The sequence below is a fragment of the Anopheles marshallii genome, chromosome 3 (assembly GCF_943734725.1).
Source record: "Anopheles marshallii chromosome 3, idAnoMarsDA_429_01, whole genome shotgun sequence".
In the NCBI taxonomy this organism is placed as follows: domain Eukaryota; kingdom Metazoa; phylum Arthropoda; class Insecta; order Diptera; family Culicidae; genus Anopheles; species Anopheles marshallii.
In genome coordinates this window covers 15,822,191-15,848,417 of record NC_071327.1, presented here as the reverse complement: position 1 = coordinate 15,848,417, position 26,227 = coordinate 15,822,191, and the positions used below count along the sequence as shown (strand labels likewise).

General features: G+C 43.0%; 1 protein-coding gene across 1 annotated transcript in view; it reads right to left on the bottom strand.

Moving 5' to 3' along the window:
* Positions 1–14,075: 14,075 nt before the first annotated feature.
* Positions 14,076–26,227, bottom strand: part of LOC128711768 (nitric oxide synthase) — a 49,307-nt gene continuing 37,155 nt past the window's right edge. The window contains exons 10-19 of the mRNA XM_053806654.1: positions 23,102–23,246; positions 19,875–19,979; positions 17,615–18,022; positions 17,297–17,551; positions 16,692–16,839; positions 16,456–16,625; positions 15,941–16,372; positions 15,735–15,872; positions 15,464–15,655; positions 14,076–14,183 (exon numbers count right to left, since the gene is read on the bottom strand). Coding sequence (XP_053662629.1) covers positions 14,076–14,183; positions 15,464–15,655; positions 15,735–15,872; positions 15,941–16,372; positions 16,456–16,625; positions 16,692–16,839; positions 17,297–17,551; positions 17,615–18,022; positions 19,875–19,979; positions 23,102–23,246 — 2,101 coding nt within the window. The remainder of the gene's footprint in view (positions 14,184–15,463; positions 15,656–15,734; positions 15,873–15,940; positions 16,373–16,455; positions 16,626–16,691; positions 16,840–17,296; positions 17,552–17,614; positions 18,023–19,874; positions 19,980–23,101; positions 23,247–26,227) is intronic.

Here is a 26,227-nt window from a genome sequence, read left to right as displayed (position 1 = left end):
TACATAATTCATCATTCTTATCTGCTCCAACCCGTCAAATGCCTCAGGTCAAATACTGGACGGTTGGGGTTTTTTTTGTTGCAACGTAGAAAACTTCTTCGCCAAACAAACCTCAAAAATACAGTGCAAAATGACTCGAAGTCGAAGGGAAAACATAGTAGAAAGCAAATCAAGTGAACTGCAACCGAATCGTATTTCGTTGCAGTGCTTGGTCCGCCAGGCGACATCTCTTTCTCGAACCGTCAAGCCTCGAAATGAGCGAATAAATCACGGACGTCAAGCTGAAACCGTACAGTGATAGCGTGTAGTGCACGCCTCCGATCGGGAGGACATTGAGCGTTTCGTGATTTGTGGAAGGTTGCGCCGTGGCAGATCGTCCGTCGCTAGCCAGCTGTCAGTCTGATTTAGTTCCAGCTGGTATGAGACGGCGATGGGCGATGTTTTTGTAGCTTGAAGTTGGTCCGAACAGCGAGAACCTTGCATTCAGGTAACACCTTCATTCTGTGCTACTCGTCGCAATGTGCCGTCGCTAGGATGTATAACGTACAACAGCTGGAAGGTATTGGATGCTAAAAATAGAACGCAATTTATGTTTCGTCCACGCCCAAGATTGATTGCATAGGAGTGCGCCATGCAAGTTAGGAGATAATTAGAGAAGGATCTCTTTCAATATTTGTGAGGACCAGCTATCTTAGCTGGGAAACAGATTTAAGGAGGAGTAACCACATCACCATCAAGCCAACGACCTAGTACACTTCTTTACTTTTCCTCCATCTGGAATGTATCGTATCGTACACATTCTTTGACAAAATAAACGAACTTGCATTAAATAGCTACCCAAGAATACCGAGAATGCAAAAAATATATGAGGAATATTTGTACAAATCTTTGCGAGCATTTCATTCGGTGCTTCGAGCTGGATACTGCGGTTAGATAGTATCGTTTCCAAAGGCACTGATGTGTTCAGTCATCTTCATCTGGAACTCTGGATGCGCTAGCCGTGAAAGGGCAAACAGAGAGCGGCTGGGTGAGACTGTTCACGCCCGGTCCTTGCCTTCGGGAATTCCTTCCACACAGGTATGGTGATGTAATGTGATGCAGCTGACCACCTGCCCGCAATGGCGGGTTTGGTGGAAACCGGAGGCATAAAATGTAGCAAACACCTTCGGTTCGACATTAACATCATTATCATCTCTTCAGCAAGCGGTGTGCAAAACATCCCAGCCAGCTGTAGCAGAATCAGAGTCAGGGTCGTGCTCGCGTACGGTCCGCACATAAAGAACAGGCCGTGCTGTAACTGCCTCTGCCTAGATGGAATACGGTGAAGAATGCAGCATGACGAAGAGTTACGAGAGAGTGAAAAAGACGGACAAAATTGGCGAAAAAGATCACGTCCCGGTTCAACGTGGGGAAGCATCTAGGGATGTCCCGGACGGACACCACTCCTCGTCGGTTCCCGTCGTCAGCGAAGCGTTTTCCTTCGTTTTCAACCTGGCAATTATCACATAGTACAGGAATCAATGAACTTTCCATCGAGCCTACAGCTCCACCACGCATGTCCACGGTAGGATCGATTGGTTGCCGAACGGAGGCTGTGGTCACCATGCCTGTTACGTGGGTATGCTGTAGGCATCAGTTGTAAACACCCGACTACAGTACGATCATCGAACGGGAGGCCCTCCTTTGCTGCAATGTACGCCACTAGACAAGAAGAGGAAAAAGGGAAAATCTCCACAGCAGGGAATAAAAAAAAGCACACACACACGGGAATGGACGAGAATTATGGAGGACGTAGTTATTGCGCTGAATGAGAAAAGCTAGGACCCCGGCCCCAACACTGCCATTCGCCCGATCTCGATCTCTTACATAAATCGCGATCGCAAAGGTATGCATGCAACCTATCTTTCATGCAGTACGACAAAACAGCGTAGTGGCACGAGCATGGTACCGCGGGTGGACGACTGATTGCAGTAATAAGTGGCCAGTCCGCTTGCCTCGGGAGATGATGCAATAAAAGGATACTGAACTTGAACTTGACACTCTTGGAAGCGAAGAGATGGTAGGTAGAAGCTGTGCATTCCTGTGACGTACACGGCAGCATGGCAGATGGCAAAATCTTTGATGGAATGCTCAAGTTCGCCGCTGGTGGAGAGAATATATTTCTATGGCTGATTGCATGGCTTGAAATGTGATGCAATTTCCATGTACCAAGCGTGCTTTTATTCTAATCTTTAGATATTAGTTTTGAAGTTTTGTAATAAACTTCATTTTTTCAAATTAATTACAATTTATTTTCATAAAATTTTCTATGAAATGCGCTTAAAGACTATTTTATCGTCCTTTCATATTTTAATCACTTTGCTCACATTTTGCTCGGTAAATGACCGTACATAGCAAGTATATAAGAACAAAACGTAAAGGGAAAATCGAAACCATCGATTTTCAATCGTACTTGTACAAAAAGTAACAACCGACACACAAAATCACTCTGTACTATCGGATAGAACGATGCTCTCGAGACAGATGACGTCTCGGAAAGTGGAGATATGAAATGGGATCGAATAATGCACAAAAGGATGATGTTCCAAAAAGAAGGCAACTACGATGGTACGAAACGAAATAACATCGCTTCCAGCCCCACATGTCAGTTACGTTGCCCGGTTGAACGTCAATTTTTCCACTGCGCTGTTGGTAAAATTTTCGTCCAACAAACCACAAAAACTTTGGGCGACATACAGCAGATTCGCACACAGCCACAGCACAGTGGATCGAGAAAAACAAAACCGAACGAGCAAAAGCACAATGGTGCAGTAGAAAATAATGAAAACGATGGAGAAGTTACCATGCCCGTACGAAAAAAAAAAATACATAAAAAGATAGCGCAATCCCAGAGAAAGAAAAAAGAAAAACGCTATCCGTTAATGATTCAATAAATGATAAATTCGCAAAACGGTTGTGTTCCAGAGAACGCCCGAAAAGAGGGACGGAAAACGGCGAACCGGGTGGAATGTTTCGGTGGCTTACGAATGGTGATTTTGCTAGTCGATTTAATGTAGTTATGTAAAGGAAAAACTTTGCCCAACACACGATGGAGTTACGCTCTTCCAGACGAGTCGGGCTTTTGCCGGTACTGCTCTGCCGGCTCGCAGGGTGTATACCTTTTGTTGTTCATTTAGCGAAAAAGCGTGCCACGTGAGGCAGTACGGTGAGGAGGATAAAACAATGCTGCCAAAAATATTCAAAGCGCGCCCTGGAATTATCTTGTGGGCTGGGAGTGATATTGAGTCATCTTGACGCTTTTGTGTGGAGAGCAATTTTCCACCGTCAGACAAAGCTGGAAAACCTCATGGAAAGGCGGATCAATCATGTTGATGAACAATTTATGTGCTAAAATGGCGTTTATAGGCGTAGAGATGATAGTAAATCGTTGGGAAAATGTTATACAAACAATTACGAAATAATATTCATAAAGACATGCTTTTGTGGTGCAAGAAAACCCAATATAATAGTAAGAGAATAGAGTTGTTCTCAAAAAATTGTGAAAAATAAATACTTAAAAGTATTAACTTGAATGTTCAATGTGACCACAAGTTACATAAACAACTATCTTCCTGCAGCGACGCTTTAACGCTAGGTTCATCGAATTGTAAAAACCCCCAAAAGCACAATACAGTCGTAATCTAAGCAAAATAATCGTGCCTATCGATTAGACGAAAAAGACATCGAAATTGAGTCATTTATAATTCAATCTCAAACACTGTCTTGCCCAAATGTCCATGACACGGTAAAGTAGGAACAAAACCAGGCTCGTCTTAACTCCGCTGGGTCGTTCCAGTTGCCCAAAACGGCTCCCCCAAAAGCGAATGTCGGTCGGGTCGTACTAATTGAAAATAGAGCATGCAATGACGGTTGGAATGTTTCCATTTGCTCGAAATGCATCAGAGCACTACAACTACTACCACCACACGACTGATCCATCGACTGATTGATACTGCCGTTCTATTCGTCCTCATTTCTGCTATCAGCGGCACAGTGATGGTCAGGATACAAGGAAAAGACGCGATTGGTTTTCTTCCAATCTAATTTCATTTTCATAGGCTATCGAGCTGTCGTACGATAGGATGATACCCGTAGCACACCTGTTCGCACGGATACAACTCGAATAAAAAAAAAACAACAGGAATGCATCTACAATCATTGAAGCCAAGTTAACCAACACGCTGCGAGCACTCGCACGCTGAATTTCAACCGTTGCGATAGTCCTATGCCTCCGCACACTACCACACACTCGGTTGCCGGTGTGGCACACACTGACTGCTGGTTGGTTAATATATTTGCCCCCTTTTTTTGAGTAGTTATTGAGCAGCACATTCCAAACCGGGGCTGTTTCGTCCCTGCCCAGGCTAGAATTGGTGAGCCGATGTTGGAAAAACTTCCTGCGCATAGCAACCACCCGTTGGTGGTGATGGTGTCAGCCCTCCGCTTACCAGGCTACCAAAAGGCTGGTTTGTTTTGTCGATAAAATATTTAAAATCAAGCATAGTTTTGCGCTAGTTTTTCCCCGGGGCTGATGCCGTGTTAACTGCTGTATCTTTCGCAATGCGTTTGCTAACTTTTGCCGAAGTTGCGCTGACTGGAGACAACACTCACCTTCGGCTGCGCTAGAGGACTTTTTCCACGTTCTTCGGCAAATTTCCACCAGAAAATGCAAAATTCAAACCAAACTATTCACCAACAAAATGAACAACAGCAAAACCTCTGTGTCCTCAATGTCCTCCAAATGAAGGGAACGAAATGTCAAGTGTTTTAGGATTTTTCTTTTCGTAGCCTGCTCCGTCTCTGGTGCATCTAAACACGGGGAATTGGAGGAACGTCGTGTTGCTGCGGTATGCACGTTTTGTACACCTTCATTAACCGTTTTAATTCAAATTAATTCGAATTCGGGCAAAGCAACGGTTCGGCCCCCCAGACGCACACACCTGAGGATCGCTTCTCTATTTCACGCACACCCACCGTTCACACATTGCACGCTCACGCGGTACGAGGTACACCGCGTTTTCACTAATTTCCCTTTCAACAATTGAACAGCAAACAAAAAAGTAAAACACACCCTCCAATGCACGTTGTCCCAAAAGGCGGGGTGGGATGTTTTTTTTTTCTAACTCCCTCTCTCTATTGCTCCTTCTCTTCTGCCGGTTTTCGGTGTGCGCGTGGGGAAAGCTTGCACTTTTCTATGCTTCTGCCCCGGTTTAGAGGGTTTTGTTTTCCTCTCACATGCACTATAAAACACACCCACATACAGCCACACACACACACACAAACAAATTAAAACCGAAACACTTCAAACTAAAATTTCGCGATGATTACACGTTTGGTAGTAGCACCGCTTAACCGATAGGAATTCGATTTTCTCGTTACGCGGTACGGGCACACTAGTACAGCCGGACGATTGCGACCAACATGAATCGTTCGCAAGAGGTGACAAATGAATGGAGAATTAATTTCCACAGCCTTCTAAGACACACCTGCAGCGGGACGTACCGTGCCGTTTCGCGTATTTCCGGTAAATATTATCGTTTTTAATTAATAAAATATCCAACGTAAAGCAAAAGAAAAAAAAGCTAACCTGCTTGATCTGTCTGTTTTTCACTACTGTACACTTCCGTTTTTTTTTACGTTGGACCGGGCCCGTTCGTACGAAGCACTGGCACTGATGATAGGAGGAAATATGCGAGAATATCGAAAGACGGACCAACCGAACAATCAATTCCGTTCACGCGCGCGAAGAAGCACGACTGCGTTCGACTACGGCTTGCATTTCACGACTGTGTTCACCGTAGGAAGGTTGCGGCATTTTTATGTTGTGTGGTACAGTGTGTGGTGTAGCTATGGTACTGCTCAATATTTGATCTCTAAAGTAAGTTGTAAAAAATCACCCAAAGTTATCTATCTTTATTATATGTTTGCCTTCAAAGTTTCATCATTAAGGCACTTATTTTAAATATTTTTTTGGCATAAAATTAATGATAAGAATTTTAAAGGTTTCATATAATTTTAAGCATGGCCTTAATACGCAGTACCTCAATACGAGGTAAAATATAATTCATGTCACTTGACATTATGTTTCTTTACAATAGCTAAATATCATGCTGTAAATAATCGAATAAGAATCGTAATATTTTTTAACAATTTAATTACATTTTTTGCAGTTTCACGACACTGGCCTTTTAAAGTCTATGTTAACTTCATAAATTGCAGAATGTTTTAAAGAAATTAAATAACAGGCATTGTTATTCCTACGAGCACCACTGTAGCTAGAGTAACGAGGGGCAAAATATACCTCCCAAACGCTTTGAAGTATTTAACCGTAGCGGAAATAAGGTTTTGTATTGAGAGTATTAATCACGCTTCAATGCGAGGATGTGTTATTTAGACAAGTTTACTTTAACTAACAACTAAAGAAACAGAGCAGTACGATGTTTATGATGTAAAATGAAACATTCTGTCGTATTCGCAATTTTGCCCCATTTCTCTCTACGCTTTGTGCTGAGCAAAGGCTTCGATCGCAGGAACAGTCGTTGCCACAGCAACGTGTTCATTTTCATTCACGTTGCCCATTCGTCAAGGGTGTCGAACACAAGTCTCTTGGATACCGAACCGATGATTTTTCAAATGAAGGGGAACGCACTCGCACTTCTTAAACTTGTTGTCGTTAATCGTAATTTTGCAAAGGTGCAAATTACAAGAGGAGTATGTTTTGCTATAAAACTCCATGTTTGAAGCCTTTGTACTATAATAATAAATAACCGGAGAATTATAGGACTAATAATTTAGTCATCTTATTTCATTATATTTTTATTCTAAAAGTTTGTGGTAGATTAAATTCTAATTTTGTCTAAGAGCGATTTGTGTTGTTTGAGTTCGTTCATACTGCCGATAAATTAACCATTCTAATTCGAAATCTCCAAACACCTATTACAAGCACGTGGAGCTATCATTTCCATAGAACCATTTGAACAATTTTCGAACTGTAAACAATATAATCACTGTCAAAGGGTGAAAAACAAATCTCGGTGTAATTATCCGGTACTATAAAAAAAAACACACACGCTTATTCCATACCCGAACAACAGCATTCAAAGAGTCGAGAATTCTCCCCGGAAATAGCAAAAATAAGCTTTCGCGAACGAGTGGAACACTGGATGGACAGGAATTTCTATTTTATTGCACCAACCGATCGTGGCGGTGGTGTCGCTTCGGGTGAAATCATTCTTTCCACCCCAAAGCACCATTCGTGGCCGAGCCACGTGCGAAGAAATGGCACACTTTGCAAGGCAATTATAAAATGTGCTCGGGAAGAGGAATTCACACCATCCGGGCTGGTAGTGAAGAAGCCTAAAGACTGCGGCCTAACCATGTCGACGAATGAATAACGACGGGCGCCAGTGTGCTCATTAACAGATGGAACCCGCTGGCGGTATCGATGGTCGTTCATTTAGGGTTTGTGCTAACTTCGTTTTTCTTCATTAGCTGATTTAGATGATTATTCATGGCTTTAAATACCAGGAAGAAAGGTGCTGCCTGTTTGCTTGCTCCTCCTTGGAGACAAACACACCCCAATCAGCAAGACACCGAAAGGAATGTCAGCCCGCGGATACCCCGAACAAGACACAACCTGAGAGGCCGGAGTCTGCGCCAAAGTACGCACTGCGAATGCAGTGCAATTGAGTGCAGAATAGTGGCTGATGATCGATATTATAAAGTTTGATTGATACGCGTTAATGGCGCGTCCCCGGGAACGTGGGGTTTACAGTTAAAATGACCAGCCCGGGCGCACAAGTTCTAATTCCGTCAGCCGGATGAGCAACAGACAAGCGCAAACGAAGCCAAGAATCGAAAGACGACAAGATGCACCGGGTATAGTTATTTCCAATCCGGCTATCCCGTTTTGCCGCTGCAATGGGATGTTGAATGGCCATGACCGAAAGCAGTTGTGGGCGCCATCTTGACCACATACAGTTTGTCGGTCACGGTTGTTTACGGTGTGCGAATAGACCACGACTTTACACTTTCGACGGCGAACGTCAGGAATGCAGGTAGCGATGGGGTTTGAGTCGTTCGATTAATCTTGACGACTTTATGCGGAATTTTCTATGCTCGAGGGAAAACCCAAGGTGAGTGATCTTCTCGCTGTGTTCCTAAGTAAGGAGATGTGATGGCCTGTATGGGAATAAATAGATAAACGATGATAAAATTGGACAAAATTGTATTAAATAGCATAAATTACTTTTTGAAAACTTTATGTAATGATGAAGATGACACAAAATTAACGAATTATCCTCTAGGGATGTCGATCAATTCCTCCAGAGCCACGTGGCCATCAAACGATCAAGCGATCAGGAACGGGCGGGAACAGCTACCCGATGATGGACGGAATCGATCAATTCCATTAATCATCCCGAAATGATCGTGCCATCGACCGGCGTCCAACCGGCGTCCGATGTGTCAAAACATGTCGATCAGTAATGGCGCCCGAGACCCGAGGGTACACCGCACGACACGGCATGGCAGAAGCTGCAGCATCATGCTCGATCAGTTGGGAATTCGATCAGCGATCGAGGGTTTATGGCGCCTCGCCGGGATCTCGGGTCGCCCCGGGTCGTCAGGGGTATGCGAGCGAAACCTCGCGTGAGACACCTCACGATCACGTTGATTAATTGTCTGAGGACTCCCGAATGGATGGGAAGGTCCGAAGAATGCACACGGTAGTTGTAGAAGAAGAAAAGCGGCAGACACACCAAACAAACCTGTTCGTGGACCGACATCAGACGAACCGGTAACCGGCGGTTGGCCGGCTGTACAGTGAAGAATTATAACGGACTTATTCCGTTCCAGGCAGCGACCCGGGTCCAAGGGAGTGGAATGAAAGGCATGAACGTTCAATTGGAGGACATTCCAAGCATCCCCCATCCTGTCTCTTTCTTTCGTTTATTTTACCCCGTCGAAAGCAAGGCAGCCTTCGGGACGTCTGCATCTTACACCGGAGGATATTTTTAGCGGAATAACGTGTTCCCTTGCCTCGTCGTACCCCGACCCGTCCGATCCAGCCGCGTGTTCCGGATTCTTTCGATCGAGTCGAGGCGCCAACGAAACCGGGTTTCACTTCCTGTTGTCGATGCTCCGGGTCCAAACTGTGTGTCTTTCGCCAACCGTCAAACCCTGACGTCAGACGTCTGACGAACAAGACGAAGATTTGGGTCGTATTTAACTGATCCTTATCCGATGTATCGCTCCTTCTCGCTATCTCTCTGTCTGTTTCTTTTCTCCTCTCTGGAGACTAATTTTTCATACACAACCAAAATGACATTGAATCGAGCCGGAGGTCACTACGGAGTGTGGACACTAAGTACCGGTGCGCTAGACGTCAGACGCTTGGTGATGGCTTTCTACCGGATATTGGGGCACGTGACTGGCGCCACGATTAGGTTGGTTGTTTTTGTGGGAAAGGTTGTCTTGGGGATGATAAATGAACCCGACGGATGACTATTGGGTGCTGCTTTGATTGTAACATCTTCCTTCAGGGCTCCTTCAATCAACCATGCCCATGGAAATTGATTAAAATTTCACGTGTAATTTTGAAAGAAAAAGCTAAGTGAGCTTTACGAAATGTGGTTTCGTTGGTCGTTTTGTCTTAATTAGCAGAATTTCACAGCCGAACCATTTTCAGATGACCGTTGAAGCTTTTTTTACACAATGCTGTTATTTTTGACAACAACCACTCCATCAGTTTATTTTTAGCAATTAGGTTTAGCTGACGAATCGTTTCCCAAAACTTCCCCCCAACTTAATTGGGAACTAAAATCACCTCATCATCGAACGACACTATTGATTGGTTGCTGCCAAAATGTCTACTGAAACAGAAACAATTGACAACAATAAAAGCAAAGTGAACTGCCCCAACTTGAATGAAATCGTTTCAAACGGCTGTTGTTCGATTCATCAATATTGGAGAAAGAATTGACATCGACAGCAGAACTGTGTCTGAGAAGCTTCCAGTGCGTACTGTCCCAGCTAGCTCAGCAGAACCGGTGGTATGACGTCGGTGGCGTCCTGAACTTAATACCTACAATAAAAGCGAAACCCGCAAACTTGCAATAGTAGCACTTGCCGCCGGTTTACACCACAAGATAAGCCGGACAATCATCCGATGTCCATTCGTGCGCATGCATAACAACCAATGGTTGGTTGTCCGCCCATCCAGCAAAACCATTGCCACCGATGCCACCGCTCGAATTGCAAGTGCATCGCTTTGCATAATCGGCACGGTATGCGGTTCGTCCATTCATAGAATTACATCGATCTGGCAGTACGCTCTCCACGCGAGACGTTGACATGACGGTTTTGTGCAGTTCCCAGCGATTGGGAAAAGGAAACGTAGCGTCTTGGGGTCCGATTTCGTCCGAACAGGAAGCTATCCGGCGGGGTGTTGGACGAATTCGACGACCCACGACAAATTGGCGCGCTTCGATATTCGATGCCGCATGGTTGTGAATGAATGGGCAAAGAAATATGCCACGATACATGAACTAGAATCCGAGCGACAAATCACCGTTATTGAGCATTGTTTTAGCCACCCGTCTTAGCAACGAGAATACACATACGATCATCTGGACGTGATGCTTGCCACGCTTAACCTGTTTTGGAGGGATTTAAGTTTCCCACATCCCGGCAACTCCCCTGGTGACACAATTCAAAGGGATGGATTGTAAAAGGCTTTACAATGTCCAGTTAGAATGGTTAATCTAAAATTTTGATGCACGAAATTGAACACTTTGTGATGCGAATTGCATAGCTTATGGCGAAATTCAAATCAAATATTAGTGTATTTGGCAATGTTTGCCGAATAAGAGTTGCAAATTATTCAATTAGAAGTATTGCATATGAACGTATATTATCGTCACAGCTCTCTCTAGCAGTAACTACCCTATAAACTGGTACCAGAATCAACTTACAACGCATCTGTAAAATGTAGGTTAGTAGTTGTTTAGAACTTCGGCATCTTTGCCCGCTGATACATGTGCTTCCGTTGGTTGGCTTTCCCAGAGAGGGCGGTTTTTTCGAGACGGTTGCGCAATATTACACCACACATTGTTGTGTAAACAAGCGTGCTGACGTGTTGTGTGGAGTCATGAATGAACAGGATGACAAATGGTTACATATTAACGATTGCCGTTTGAGAATGCTTTGTGTTACTAGGCCGATATGATCGGAAGGAAGTATTAGATACGTATTCAAATTAATGTCTCTATCCTATGATTATTCCTTCGGGTGTATTGACTATTTGAAACAGTAAAAAAGCTGCCGAATATTTTTGGACTCCAAACCAATCCGCCAGTTGGAAATTGTTTCCTTCCTTTGCATAGGGCAGCAGCGTACAGGTCTTCACAGTCAAGGTTGCCTGTTATTTCACGACCGCTTCCGAAGGTACTCCGAATGGACGGCAGGCAAAATCGATACATCTAAAGCGGCATGTACCAGAGCACGCTCCTGACCCTGCGGAAGATAAATGAGCTGCACGGTGTAGTACACTAGTATATTTAGTACGAAGAATGAGGGCCCAAAAACCGACTGGGAAAAAAATAGGTAAAGAAAACATTCGTGCTAGTGGTCAATTTCTGCAAGCCATTCCACCCGGGTCCAATGTTTTATGTGCCGGAACACAGTGCACCGTGCTAGTGTTCCGCTTCGAAATGTAACAAAAAAAAAAATGGAGCATTCGTACATAATTTCTTTCATACTCCGAAACCGATCGCGACACACGGACACAATTGTGATGAATTTAGCTTTTGCAATACGACTGTTAGGCTTTCCGGGTGTTTTTTTGTGAGTTTATTTGCTTTTAAAGTATCGCTTCGCTCGAACCATTCAGTGGTGTTTGCTGCCGATGGCACCAACCGTCACTTGTTAATCTTTCAAAGACAATTTTCATCATTCTCAATGCGCTTTTGCGGGAGGTGGTAAAGAAAGTTGGATCGGACGAGAACAACGATAATGATTCTGATCGCCTTCTACTTACTGGCAATATTGTAGCCATTCTTCTTTGGGGAATTTTGAACAGTTGCTCCTTCCACAATCGCTTCAAACGTAGCTTTGTGCATCGATTGTAAGTAAAGTTTCACGGAGACGCCTCTGAAGAGTGTGTGTATAAGAATATAATCGAAATGTATATATGTGTATATCTATATATGTATAATATATCTGTATAGCTAGCTTTGTTTGATTTGGCTTATTTGCATCTCATGTCTCGTGTTTTGGTAGAGTTAATGCTGGCTCCAGTTTTAGTGTTTCTTCTTTTTTTTTGGTTTTTAGATAAAATGATCAGATAGTATAGTTTACAAATATCACACACATCCATTGAGAGTAGCTGAGAATGATAGACAAGGGTGTAACTAGCGATTGGGTGTACGGTGCCATTCTGTGTTCCGACACCACATTTCGCAACATTTGTTCGATTTAACTGCTTTGCTGTTATGCTAAAACATGTAAATAATCTTGCGTTTTTTTAGTGGGAGTTGCAAACATGATTAAAATTTCTTTTCAAAATAGTTAAAAAAATATGTTCCACGTTTGTTCTGAATTAAATTCCTTCATCCTGAATTCCCTATTCATCAGAAATTTATTATTAAAATATTTGATTTTTACGGAAAATATTGGATACTTTAGTTTTAAAATACTTCTTAACAAAAAACTATGTTTTTTGTTTTTTGTTGCATTAATATGATGTTAGATAACAAGTAGATTAAACGAAACAATCAATTATAGTTGTGTATTGCATTTGCATTACCGAATAATCAAACAACACTTGTTTATTGCTGTTATTTGTGATTAACTTGTGTTGAATAAACTTGTTAAGATAATATTTTCCTTTCATCCTTTGCTCCGCTACAATCATGATCACATTCTTAAGTTTCATTCAAAAGGACTTTCCTCGCCCGGCCTGCGCACGTTACAAACGCTTGCCACATTTAACTACAGTTTGTGCATTAGAGTTAGTTTGAATTTGGTTGTTTGTTTTATGAAACGTAACTAGCTATGTTAGTTTGTTTATGTGTGTGTTGCTTTTGCAAATTGTTTCATTTAAAGGATTTCCTATCCTAACAATACCGACATCTTATTCTGCTTATTTTGTTCTGTTTACTGTATCACCACATTTTCCATTACCACCACACACCAAGAAGGTGTGTGTGTGTGTGCTATAGTAATTATTAATATTTCTTTTTTAGAGCTTTGAAATAGATTTATCGATAAAATTTAACAGTGAAACGTTTGTTAACTTGCCATTAAAAACCTTCTAACCGATGTGCATTTTTAAAGATGTTGTGCAATGTGTTGGGAATTGCAATTATTATTTTACTTTAATGGACAGACAGTTAGAGAACAGAAACGATTGATAGTAAAAGCGGTGCCGAGCAGCTTCACATGTCATGTTCGATGTATTGAATATGTCTCTGTTTTTAATATTGCTCGCATCATTTGCATTGTGCAGGAATTAGCAGGGAAACATTCATTTACATCAAGAGAAAATGCAGTGGAAAGTGCCTTGAGAGAACAAAGCTTTTGTGAAAGGGTGCTGAAAGTTTGGAGGTTTAATACTTAAGCTTAACTTTGTGGATTTACTGCGCCTTTCAGCAGTTAAAGAACCAATGTAATTGTATCGTTTGAAGAACAGTTTCAGTGTCCTTGGTGCTTGAACGTGCTCATCCTTAAATATGTTCCACAAACTTATCCGAAATAAACTGTTTTTTTTTTCTTGTTTGTTGGAAAATCAAACGTCTTAACAACACTAACTCGTTTTGCATTATAGATTCGTTGCGACGTTCCGTGGTGTTAAGAGTGGAATAAACAGTTTCCGTTAATTTGTCTTTAAAAAGCAACGTCCAACATCAACATTCGCATTCACGTGTCGTAAGTAGTTAATGTAAAGTTTTCGCTTATGCCTAAACACTGCACCCGTGTGCGTCATCGCTCTGGTGGGACAACTTGTCCCCAACGATAAAAGTACAAGCGAATAAAGCTTACGGCTGAGAAGCCATTCGAATGCGGGCAGTAGCACGTGACTTGTTATGGATTTCGGCCGTACGTAGTGTGATACCGAAAATGTCCTCGTGATAACGATTTTCATCCTGCAACGGAAGGGTAGAAGGATCGTGTTAGAAAAATACTTTCAGCGTTATATAAAATGTATGTTAGTTGTGTTAGTTAAAAAATCGTTTTAGAGTGTTCTGAATGCATTTGCGGATAGTACGATCATTATGACAACATCGAAAGGCAATAACCTAACCGAAGGACTTAACCGGTGCAATGCAACGATCGATTGTTCTTCGGTGCTCTTCCGTAAACAAACGCATTCAATCACCCGATCCCGACCTAGAGATAGTGGGAACCTTCACCGGCCAGGAGTAGTACGTGATCGTAATGCTGGCGGAATCGATCCAACCACCCCACGGATCAATCGAATGAGCGCTGGTCGAACCAATAAAAAAGGTGCAAGCATGAACTAATGTATGTCTCTATCAATGGGCGAATATCTTGGGGCACCTTCGGTGAGCACCAACAGTGGAGCATGCTGAAAGAAAGAAGGGGGAGGGAGGGGGGGGAGGGGCAGGGTGACAAACCCTCCTCCCCTCGCAGCTTTTTGCACACTAATTTCAAATGCAAGGGGATGATTTGAAAACGCAATCGAACGTCCGAGTTCATGCCGTTCAGTGACGGTCGCAACAAAATGGTTCAATTATTACTGCGAGCTGACAAATGTGAGTTTAAAATGGTCGCAGCGCAGGTTGGTTGTGTGAAGGCGGCAAAGGTGTTACCAGCTCATAAAATTTAACCACTCATTTAGCTAAATGGAGTGCCGGTGGGGAAGATTTATTGCGCACGTTCACCAGAAAGGTGCACAGTTAACAATTAAATTGTTTGTGAATGCAATTTGTAACGAAACTATGAAATAAAAATAAAAATAAATGATTTTCGAAACTTCACCTTTCATCGCATGAGGTGGTTTGTCAGTGGAGTGCCAGTCCCATCCTCATTCGAATTACGATCACTCGACAAAGCCCAATCGATCATTAAACTAAAAACATCTTTTCCTATCGCTCGTATCTAATCACACGACTGGCAATTAACTGGCGTCTAGTCAGATACCCGTCCCATCTCTCGTGGTGCACGATTGTAAACAATATTATTAAAACACCCGCCCAGCCCACCGTCTCGCAAGGACACGTGGCATCGTTCATGTTGGGTTACGCAAAGAAACGAATCGGCCGTACAAAACAAATTAAAACTGACGCGATGAGTGAAGATGCTTCGTTTTGCATTAACATTCCTACAGCTCATCTGTCACTGAAGATACGGAACCGCGCACGAATGGCATGCGATGAGATACGATCACGATCACGCTACTTACCCGCAACGTCAGCATGTACTTCTCCATTTCCGTTTCCGTGCGCTTTTCGCGCGTGGCCAGAATCTTGCGCAGCGTCTGGTACACGTGTTCGGCCATGGTAACATCGCCGCACACGTAGATGTGTGCCTTTTCCTGCAGGATGAGCTCGGAGATCGATTCCGCCTCCTTGAGGGCGAGATCCTGTACGTAGGTCTGAAAGTTTGATAAAATAAGCATCAATAGAGGTTATAAAGAACAGACAAAAAGAGCCTACGGGCAATGGTCAACAAACCTTTGGAATGTTTTCCTCTCGCGACAGTGCCAAAAACACCCGATCGAGTACCCCGTGCTGTACCATCTCTTCCTTTTCGTCCCTGTATAGGTCCACGTTCTTTGTGCGACAGCCAAAGAATAGCCATACTTTGGGAATCTGAAAGAAAGATCCACCCGCTTTGTTTAAGCCCTGTTGATATTATACCGACATCGTTCTACCATTACCTTACAGTCGACCATTTCCGTCTTGATGTGGTCCCATTCTTGCCAGAACGAGCGGAACGGTGCAATACCCGTACCGGGACCGATCAGAATGACCGGTTTGGTTGGATCTTTCGACATGTGGAACGACGGTGCACTGCGAACGAACAGGTACATCTTATCGTCCGATTGCAGATTGGCCAAGTAGTTCGAGCACACGCCATAGTGTTCGGCACCTTCGCCGTCCTCCGCACGGTACGTGACGATGGCTACCGTGAGATGGATTTCGTTCGAGTACTTTCTCGGCGAAGAAGAGATGGAGTAGAACCGTGGCTGTAGTGCGTTCAGTTGTGCGACAAAGACGGCTGCCGGGGGACGACAGGAGGGGAACTCTTCCAACACTTCGAGCAGGTGTGGTAGCTTCCAATAGCGCCAATCTTCGTACACCGAAGATTCCTGGAGTAAACGATGAAGTTCAATAAAGAGGAGAGATATTAGATAATTTTGAATAAGTATTTAATCAGTCTGAAGTGACTCACGTTAGCCAGCATCAGTAGTCGTTCCTCATCTGCCTTATCACCACAGCACGAGGCAAGATAGGTGAGCAGCTGTCTGGTCGGTGGTGTAGTAATGTCCAAGAATCGGGTCAACAGTGTACGGAGCGTACAGACGGGGAGTCGCTCATGAGGATCCCATGATTTGTACACACCTGTAGAATAGACGTTATATTATTGGAAAAATCATCCTTCAACTAACGCTTCCTCAAGCCATTTACCATTTTGTGTTTGTTTCTCCTTCAGAATTTGTAGTTGCAGCACTTCATCCGGGTCATTCACACCAGTCAAACGTTCGATGATACCTTCCACAATTTCTTTTCGATTAGCTGGGAAAATACCAACATGATCTCCTGGTTCGTAATCAATCTGTGCATGGAAGGAAGAGATCCGTCTTTTAGTTTGCGGTTGACGTTAAACACCAGTAGAACCCTACAAATGTTCCTTTCTGCATCGAAAAGCTCTCGCAAAAGTAACTTGAGCAGAGCTTTTCAATGGTGCTCATTGGTGAGTGCCAACGAAGTAGCTTTTAACGATTATTTTTGTTCTTTTGTTTGTGGTGAAATCTGATCAAGGTTTTAATTTTCTTAATATTACTTACTAAATTGTTTATCGCTATAATTCATTACTTGTTTTCAATAAAGCAAAGCAAATTTTTTAATTGAAATTTATGAGAAAGCAACAAGTGTATTTGGGAAAGCAACACGTGAGTGCATCCACTCGCTCAGGTCACTCACTCTCCGGAGAGCTTTTTTCGCAGAATCCAAACCTGCAGAGAGTTTTCCGAAGCAAAACAAACCCCATTTACATTTCACCCTCAACTTACCCCTTCGGCCATAATCTCAACCAAAATCGTTGACCGCTCCGTGCCGTTCATCTCGCAGTGCAGATTGATTGGATTCCGTTTCACCGAGCATTCCATGGATTTCTTGTTGTGGAACTTGGACAGGGCACGATCAAGCGATTCGTACTCGCTGACCGGTGCATAGCGGACCGTATTTTCCGACAGCTCGCTCTGCAGCGCAAAGGCCGCATCCGAGAGCGTTTCCTCCGGGTCGAGACAGAACGTTTCGCAGGCGATCTGTGTGGTGTAAGAAGGTTGGAATGTCATCCACAGCCATTACGATCAGAGCATGCTCACTACCTTAAACACCTCCGGCGCCCACTTACGGAACGCCTGCTCCTGGCCGCAAATTTCGTCACCCGTCGCCATCTTCATCAGACGCTCCCCGCCCAGCTCGCCGAGAATGTTATCGATGTACTTACCGAAGGCGCAGAAATTTGGATAGGCCGATGAACCGAGGGCAAACACCGCGAACCGTACGTTCGACAACGGGCCAAACGTTTCCTCCGACAGCGTGTCCGTGGTGGAGCCGCGAAGCGAATCCAGTCGGTCAATTTTACGACCACCCATTGGACCGTACTTGCCCAAATCGCTGCGAGAGTTGGCCTTGATGAAGGACTTGGAGGAAGCGGCAATCGTCAGTTCGCTGTGCGCCTGATGGTGGCCACTTTCGTGTAGCTTCATCGCGTATAGATCCTGGGCGAAAAGCTGCAAAATAAGATTGGAAGGTATGCAGTTTCATGCTTTTCTTAACAGAATGATCAAAATTTAAATTGAAAGATTTGCCCTAAGACAATTCACATCACATCCGAATCCCAATGGCTGCTTTCTGTACTTCTAAAATTACTGTACCATTTTTTTCTTTTTTGTATCCAACATGGCCTTTAAAGACTGCAAAACAAAACATGAAAATAAAAGTAAAAGAAATTAAATCATAAATAACCTTTTAATAGGAGGAACTGCAATCCGCTCCCATACCATGCAGAAAGCTTGTTAATTACACGAAAGCAAACTCTTGTACAATGGGTGTTAAAAACACTGGATTAAAATGATGGTCGTTAATTTGTTTGATATCGACACGTGTATCTGGTGCGTGATTTCTTCACACTCGGGAATTTAAGAAATGAATAAAGATGTTTACGAATGTGTATAAAGCTGCGTGTTAATGGATACCATAATACATTCTGCCGTGCCGTGGTAAGCATCAGACACGGTGACATTTCATAAATAAAGATGAATAAACTCGCCACCCCCCCCCCCCCGGAATGATGATGGCACAACTGGTTGAAGTTGTTTTTACTTTCGCCACTGTCGCAAAGAACGACATCGGGTTTTATTTATCTCACAGTGTGTCGTGAAGGCGAAGCGTCCACAGCTCGATGGCTTTATCGAGACCGACCCGGGGGGTTGGAAAATTTGGCACCGTTGGCGAAGTTTGGTGGCAGAAGCTTTACTCGCTTTGTTTGAAAATAAATGACACATCCTTTTGCCGCGTTCGCTGGCTTTTGCCTTGTCGTACGCACAACGGTGAAGTCTTGCGTGTGATGTTAAACCACCGGTTGACGTGTGATTGTTTGGGTTGCTGGCACTCTTTCGGTCGCTAGCAAAGCTCCATTCATTATGCATTCACCACACGGGTGGGCCGGAGTTTAAGGGTGTGAAGTTGTGTGAAGTAGTAAAACGAAACGAGCGTTAATGAAAATATAATTTGAGCAACCTCACGTTGAACAAGAAGTTTGTGGTATGGCGGTGTCTGTATTGTGCTGTCAATTTTGACAGCAAATTTTAATGATGCTCTCGATCGGTCTTTTCTCTCTTGATCTGTTTGATGCTATTGTTGGTGAGGGATTATTGTTTCAATGGGGGAACAAAACAATGTATGTAGTGAAGATTAAAATTGATTAGTAGCCTCTGAAATTCACTTAGTGATACCATAACCTCAAAACACGAAATGCTGTCAGTAATGTTTGCCATCAAGCTGTGCAACCTTTTGCTTGCCACAATGCCTTTGAATGATCATTTTCTAAAATTCTATAATTGGGCTGCGGTTACAAACAATTCACTACCACCAAGCACTCTTTACTCGTTAGCTGTTTTCCCGAGAACGATTTTCTAAGACGAATGTAGCCAAAATATGTTGCTTAGTCCATCCCCAGCATCATTGCGGTTTTTGTCTTACGTCTGCAATTTCTCCTCATCTAAAAGTCAAACTTGGTGCAACCCAACGCAACGAACGTTCGATTCCAGAAAGGATGCGTACCGCAAACCAAGAACATTCTTCTCGGAAGGTAATGTTAGTGCTTGCTCTTACAACTAGCGTTAAGAGGAGGCCGTACCATAGCACACGACCCGTTTCTGCTAATTTGAGGTTATTATTTTACATCGAAAGTGTGGTTAATTAAACACCCTCGATAGAAGCATGATACCCTTCGTCCCTCACACACACAGCCCTATTAGTCGTTAGTTCGACGAAATAAAAACGCCACACGTTAGTCGCACTGGGAGCGCTGGGTTACGATGCTGATGGTGGGTGGTGCTGATGGGCGCAATTCATTCTTACCTCGCCATTCTCCGGTGGATCACCATTGCCGAAGGTGGAAGCAACCACCAACAGTAGGGCTTCGTGTTCGATTGATGAGATGTCGTAATCCGACATGCAGTAGATCTGTAACGGAAAACAAAACGTGAGAACATGAGAAAAATCGTAATGAAGCAAACCAACCGAAAGACGAAACATAAATGCAAGAAAATGAACATGTTAGCCCCTTTACCACCACGCGTGTGGGTTGGCAACATAAATTACAACGAACGATAAATATTCTCCACGTTGGCCCAATTTTCGTCGACGATTTGTGTTTGTAGTTAGGTTTCGTGAAGCGGAAAATGTTCTGCTCGATTGAAATTCGCTTCGGATTGGTGGGTCTGCGGTTGGACGGGATGAGAATGGAAGCGTTTAGTACGATTGTTTCATTTCTTTTCCGTCGTTGGACGGATTGGAAGACTCATGCGCCAGGAAGACTCATGATTGCTTTGGTTGCTGGATGTGCTATTATTGAACTACTCCGTAGCAAAACCCTTTTGTCGTAGATATTGGCTTATCATCGTTTTGCGGATGAATTTTCATTCAGCGGAGATGAAAAGGAAATTGTGAGGAAGATATCCGAGCGATTAGCTCACACTACGTGGGCAAGAGTTATTTTGTACATAAAATCAACATCCACAGATATACTTTTATTCCAAAATATACTCAAGATGGGGTACTTTACTAAATAAATAGGTTTTATAAATGAAATAGTAAAGTAAGAAACATTTCTAGATTCTTTACAAGTTCAAGTGGAGTGTGTAAAGGTAGATGTTGATTCTGTCCACCTTTCGCAACTAGAGTTTTTGCAAGACAAACACAAGGAGAGTTTTATGACAATACAATTGTGTTAGTTGAGAATCCTTCGGCAGAAGCTTATTCATTTTGGAAAAAGATCCTTAAAATGGGAAGGATTCTACATCTACTTTTTAATACTCTACTTCTACTTGAAAGGTTGTAGAAATGTCTATAATTTTCTCACAAGAAAGGGCTCTGTTGCTTTTATCTATAGAATCTTATTCCTTAGTCTGGGGGTGCTCCTCCTAATGAACAATTTTTTTTGAATCATAAAAGTACAATGTATCAAAATCCAAAGTACTTGAAAGAGTTTTGAACTGGACGATATCTCGGTATGTGCATTATAGAAAACATGTACACAGCAAAACAATTAACCTACAAACAAGCATGGATGATCCGGTTGGCTGTAGAATAGTAAACAACAACAGAACACTCAACTGAATGGTGAAAATCATGAAGTATCCCAACATGAACACCTAAGCAAGCTGTCTGCGGCGTGTCTGAGTATAGATAACCCAAATGTGTGCTAAACGTTTAAGCAGAAAAAATATTTGTCAAAACACAAAAACCCCAAAACCATTTCCAAACAACAAGCATCATTAGAAACATGCTGTTGCAAGCCAAACATATTGCGCCACAAACTCACTCACCCTGTTGATGATTGGTTTTGGTCGTTCGAAAAACGAACGTTGCGGAACGGTAACTATAAACACATTTAAAGCCTTTTTACAAAATCTTGATAGCCCGGCAAGACATAGATTGAATTTCGAAACGAAAGCTGCCTGAGTGCATCCGTCTCTCGCTCTCCCCTCTGCCCTTTGGGAGATCACAGAATCACGCAACATTTGACGTGTAAAAGTGTAATGGTTTAAAAAGCGACGGTTGATAATGGAAAATAGTGGAAAATAGTATGCTGCTCTCCTGCTTGGAAACATAAAATTTTCCTCCTCTCCGCACCAAAAATAATCTGGACGGTGGAACGAGTAACGAGTTAAGGGTTCTTGGTGAAAAACGATGAGTTGGCTAATTCTTTACCCCATTGCTGAAAGTGTTCCCGTCCCATGGGAGCCCATCATCCCAAGAACGTAAACAAGCTTTAACGTCAACATAACCTGCGCTTGTCGTCAAACATTCTGCTCGTTCCACTTTTGCGCTGTGCCGTTTAGTGTTTGCAGCATTTACGGACGAATGTACAGGTCCTTTCCGTACCGCTTTCCACATGCAAACGAAGGGAGCAGGAAAACATGCAACATGTTCGGTACGCTTTCGAGTAGCGAGTGTTCGGTGAGTTTAAATTTTGCCAAAAGAACGGTAAGACGTACACGTTCTTTGGGGCGCTGGCACATCACAACACCTTCTGAGTGAGTTGTACATCTTCGAGTACTTTTTGAAGGAAAACATTACAAAAAAAAAATGGTGACTCTGGTGAAAAACACACACATCCAGTGAGTTCTGAAGTAAAGCGTTTTCCTTACGTGAAGGTGATTCGCTTTTAGTCGATATCTACGGAAGACGGTGCAGGGAGACGAGAGCTTTCGTGAACATCTCGGGGGAGTCTCAAGAAGATGTTATTGTAAGCATGCTTGGCATCGCTGGGATGGAAACAAAAATGCTTCGTTCGCTGTACTGACGCTGCACCAACCGAGAAAGAGTGCACGCTGAATATTCGAGAGCTGTGAGCGATGCGATGGATGAGCGAATCATTCTTTTCACGGCGCTGCGGTGTGAGGATATTGCTCAGAAACGGGGAAACCCAGTAGAGATAATTCAATTATTTCCTTCTCGGTTACCTGTTGTGAGGTTTGCCGCTGTTGTTTATTGATAGAAAGATGCGGTGAAAAATGGTGAAAGGTTAACACTTCTGAATCGTACTATGAATCAGCAAAGTTTAGAGAATTGATGAACGTACTTCAGGCAGTGGCTTTAATTATTTGGTTTGATACCTTTTGCGGAAGAACTTTAAGAATATTTGGGACCTGAATATCTTCTTTGGTTATTGAAAATCAAGCAACTTTAAAATCCTATTTTGCAATATTCAAAGAAAACGATTTTAAATATCAATCTCCGAGATTTCAAGATGCTGTTTCTATTCATTGGCAATCAGTCTCGCAATCTATCTACCAAAACTGGTGTGATATCTCCATCGAAATCGATTAGTAAACATGAATTCGTCCCTATCCCTAGCTACCGATGTCCCACTGGATGAGATTATCCATACCGACACGTTACACGACCAGATCACGATGCCACCGGGCATTATTTCGTTCCGATCCACGTATCCGCATTCTTTCCAATCATCTCAACCAACCAACTGGCCCAACCCAAAATTGACTCAACTATCGACGAGTACACGCACGGGTAATAGAGCAACAAACAAGCTGGAAGGTTTCTCAATCAAGTGGACTTACCTGTGCGTTGAACGCGTGACCGAGCAGTTCCACTAGCTGACGAGCGTACTGTTCCGAACGTCCAGTTTCCGTCGCGTACAGTACCGTCGCCTTGATCCGACGGGACAGAGCGCGTCCGAACAGTTTCGATGTAAATTTGACAGCTCTGGAAGAGAAGGAAAAAACCAATGGAGTGATACTGGTACGAAGAAAACCCTACGCCAAAGTAGCGACTGCACAAAATGGAGATGAAGAATGTGAATCCTGATCGTTACTGGGATATCGGTAGGGAGAAAAAACAAGCGCAAAAACGCAACCAGCAAACATCGAACATGAGATTGCAACGAATGCCCTGCAGTGCAGCTAAAGGCAGTGTTCAGTAGCACAACACGGACATGGAGTCCGCTCTGCAGGCACGTCGCATAGTCGTGTCACTCGCTACTTGGTGGAGACGGATTTTTCCATTCTTTTCCAAGGACTGCGAAACTCTTGCCACATCTCACGGGTGTGCAGTTCAGTGCAGCATGCATATGCGATTGTGGAAAAGTTCGTTTATTTTTTGTTTTTGTTTTGCGCCATCTATCATCAAAGTGTAAAACGAATCGGCACATCTGCATCGGAGCGTTGGAGCGTATATCTTTACCCCGTGCTGGTTTGTTTTTCTTTGCCAGATTCAAGAAAACGCGTCGTTAAAGATGCAATTGCATGCTTAACGACAGAAAAATGCGAAGAGCTAAAGCAAGAATTACGATGGAAAGCGTAAATAGTTGGGCAGTTTTTATTTATGTTTCTATTGTTCACAACTTTGTTGAGAGCGCTCCATTAGCAACTGAGAGTAAAAACGTTTTGCAAGAAGATGTGATTTTTGGAAACCAAAATAAGATATGATTCTAGCGTCTAGTTCTTAAAATTTCGTCAAAAAAGGTGCTTAAGTCAAGATTAATGACGCTCAAATGGCATACAAACCGACTTTGGTAAAGCTTTCTCCATTCCAGACACATTTATTCGCATTCTGTCGCTATCAAAACATGTTTTAAATTCTTTAAAAACACTACACATTTCCGTTTTCATCTTTGTTTTGCTATGCAAAGGATCATTTTTGTGTAACGATGCATTTAATGGTAGCTATTCGCTCTAGCACATTCCTGCTTCTAAAGTGGTCATTTTATCCATTTCACTTTTTTCCTCCTTTGAAGCAATGTTTGTCCCCAAAATGGTCATTGAATTTGATTATTATGACATTTTTATTGGTTTCACTTTTGACCGCTTTCCTTACGAGCACATAAATGGTGAAGCTTGCGTTCTTTTTTTTCGCCCAGAGACCCATTCTATCTCAACCAGCAAAAAAAAAACAGTTCGTCGAAGAGAGAGCAAAACGAAGAGGAGGATTGACAAAAAAAAAAAGAATGGGAAAAAATCACCCCAAAAATTGCCATCTCCATTGAAGCGTGTCGGAAAAGTGAACGTTTTCCTCGGAAGCACCACGACCATCCCCTAGTGCGTTCGGAAAGCGAGTGGATCTGAACGCTTCCCCGTCTGTTTGAAAGTCACTTCAACTGTCGCCCAACTGCCAAACCGGGAGCAGGTCAGCAAGTGTCACCCCGGTCCCGGTGCAGATGCGAACGAATGAATGGTGCAAATTGGCTGTTATGTTAGCAATTTGATGATGATGGCAGTAACATGGCATAGAAGCATGGTACTTCCTGCTCATCACGGCCTGGGTTCTTTTTTTTTCTTCTTCTCCTTTTACCCAGAATCCCAAGTAGCGTAGAAGCTGGAATCATTTTTTCGTGTGTTTGCAAAATGTCTTTTGATTCTGCCTTTTTTTTGTTAGTGGAGTTCACAAGTTTGAAGGTTCATGTTTTAATGTAGAGTGATTTCCATTCATTCATGACCGGTAGATTAGTTTGATTTTTTGCTTGTGTTTTTTTTCTGGCAGCGGACAACAAGCTGAACGTGGGCCGTGAAACAGGTGGTTGTATGATGGCGTACGATGGTGTAGCCGGTCAGGGTACTTCAGCATGGCGTGCAATGATGTAGCGTGGATATTATTTTTATGACCAGCATTAAACTCTCTATTAGTACGGGTATTAAGCGATCGTCACTGAAGCGCGGTTGAGTCGTGCATCGTTGACCATGAATTTTTGGAATGGGAAAACACGTTCTTGTAAGGGTCTACATGGCATGTTTTGTTTTGTTTTTGAGTGACATAGAAAAAAAAAACTGTTAATATCAATTAGTCTCAAACCAACACAAACTTGAAGAGGTTCGAATTATATTATAAATTAATAATAGGGTGTTGAGTTAGTTTGCCACACAAGGGCTCTACAACTTTGCCTGCCTAGATCAACCTTATCTACTGAATTTGAATTCCAAATTAGCAAAGCTCGAGGAAGGGGTTAAGTCATCTTCAGGGCCAGTTTTCGGTGGCGTCCATAATGAAATGTCACTTCTTCTTAGTGTTGAATGGTATTAGCGTTACATGAAGCGTTACAGGGTCATTGCGATTATTGAAGGTCCTCGATGAAGCATTCAGACTTAAGCCAGCCAATCTTCTTCAATTATTTATTGATGGTGGGGGATTTGTCAGTTATCAGTTCGTGGAGATTTGTTATAAATTGATATGCTTCATGGAAGTATTATTTATCGTTCCATACTCCTTCATATGCTACAAATTATCGTAATAATCAATCCGAAATTAACTTAACTCAATACGATTCTATTGAAATTTCCATTATTTCAAAGAGCTCTCACAGAAGAGGAGGAAAATAATTTCCCCAACTCAAGCGATTGCAAACAATCGAATGTTTCGTGGGCGAGACACAACAGCCATTCCTTCCCAATCCGTGGTACACGAAAATTCCTCTCAAATATCAAACAGAAGCGTAGTTTTGCAGCCGGTTGCACATTCGATCGTCAGCAGAATGCTGCTGCAGCAGTACTTGTAAAATCGAACCTGGAAGTTCCGTACGGTAACCTTCGTCCATTTGCTGCTATTACAGCTGCTAACCTAAAACCAATCGTTAGTTAAAAGCCGGCACACTTTTCGTTCGCTTGATCGGTCACCTTGCAGTGGTGGTTTTCGCTCGCACCAAACACAATTTTCACTCGGTTGGAATGTTTTCGGAACGTGTTCATGTTGTTGGC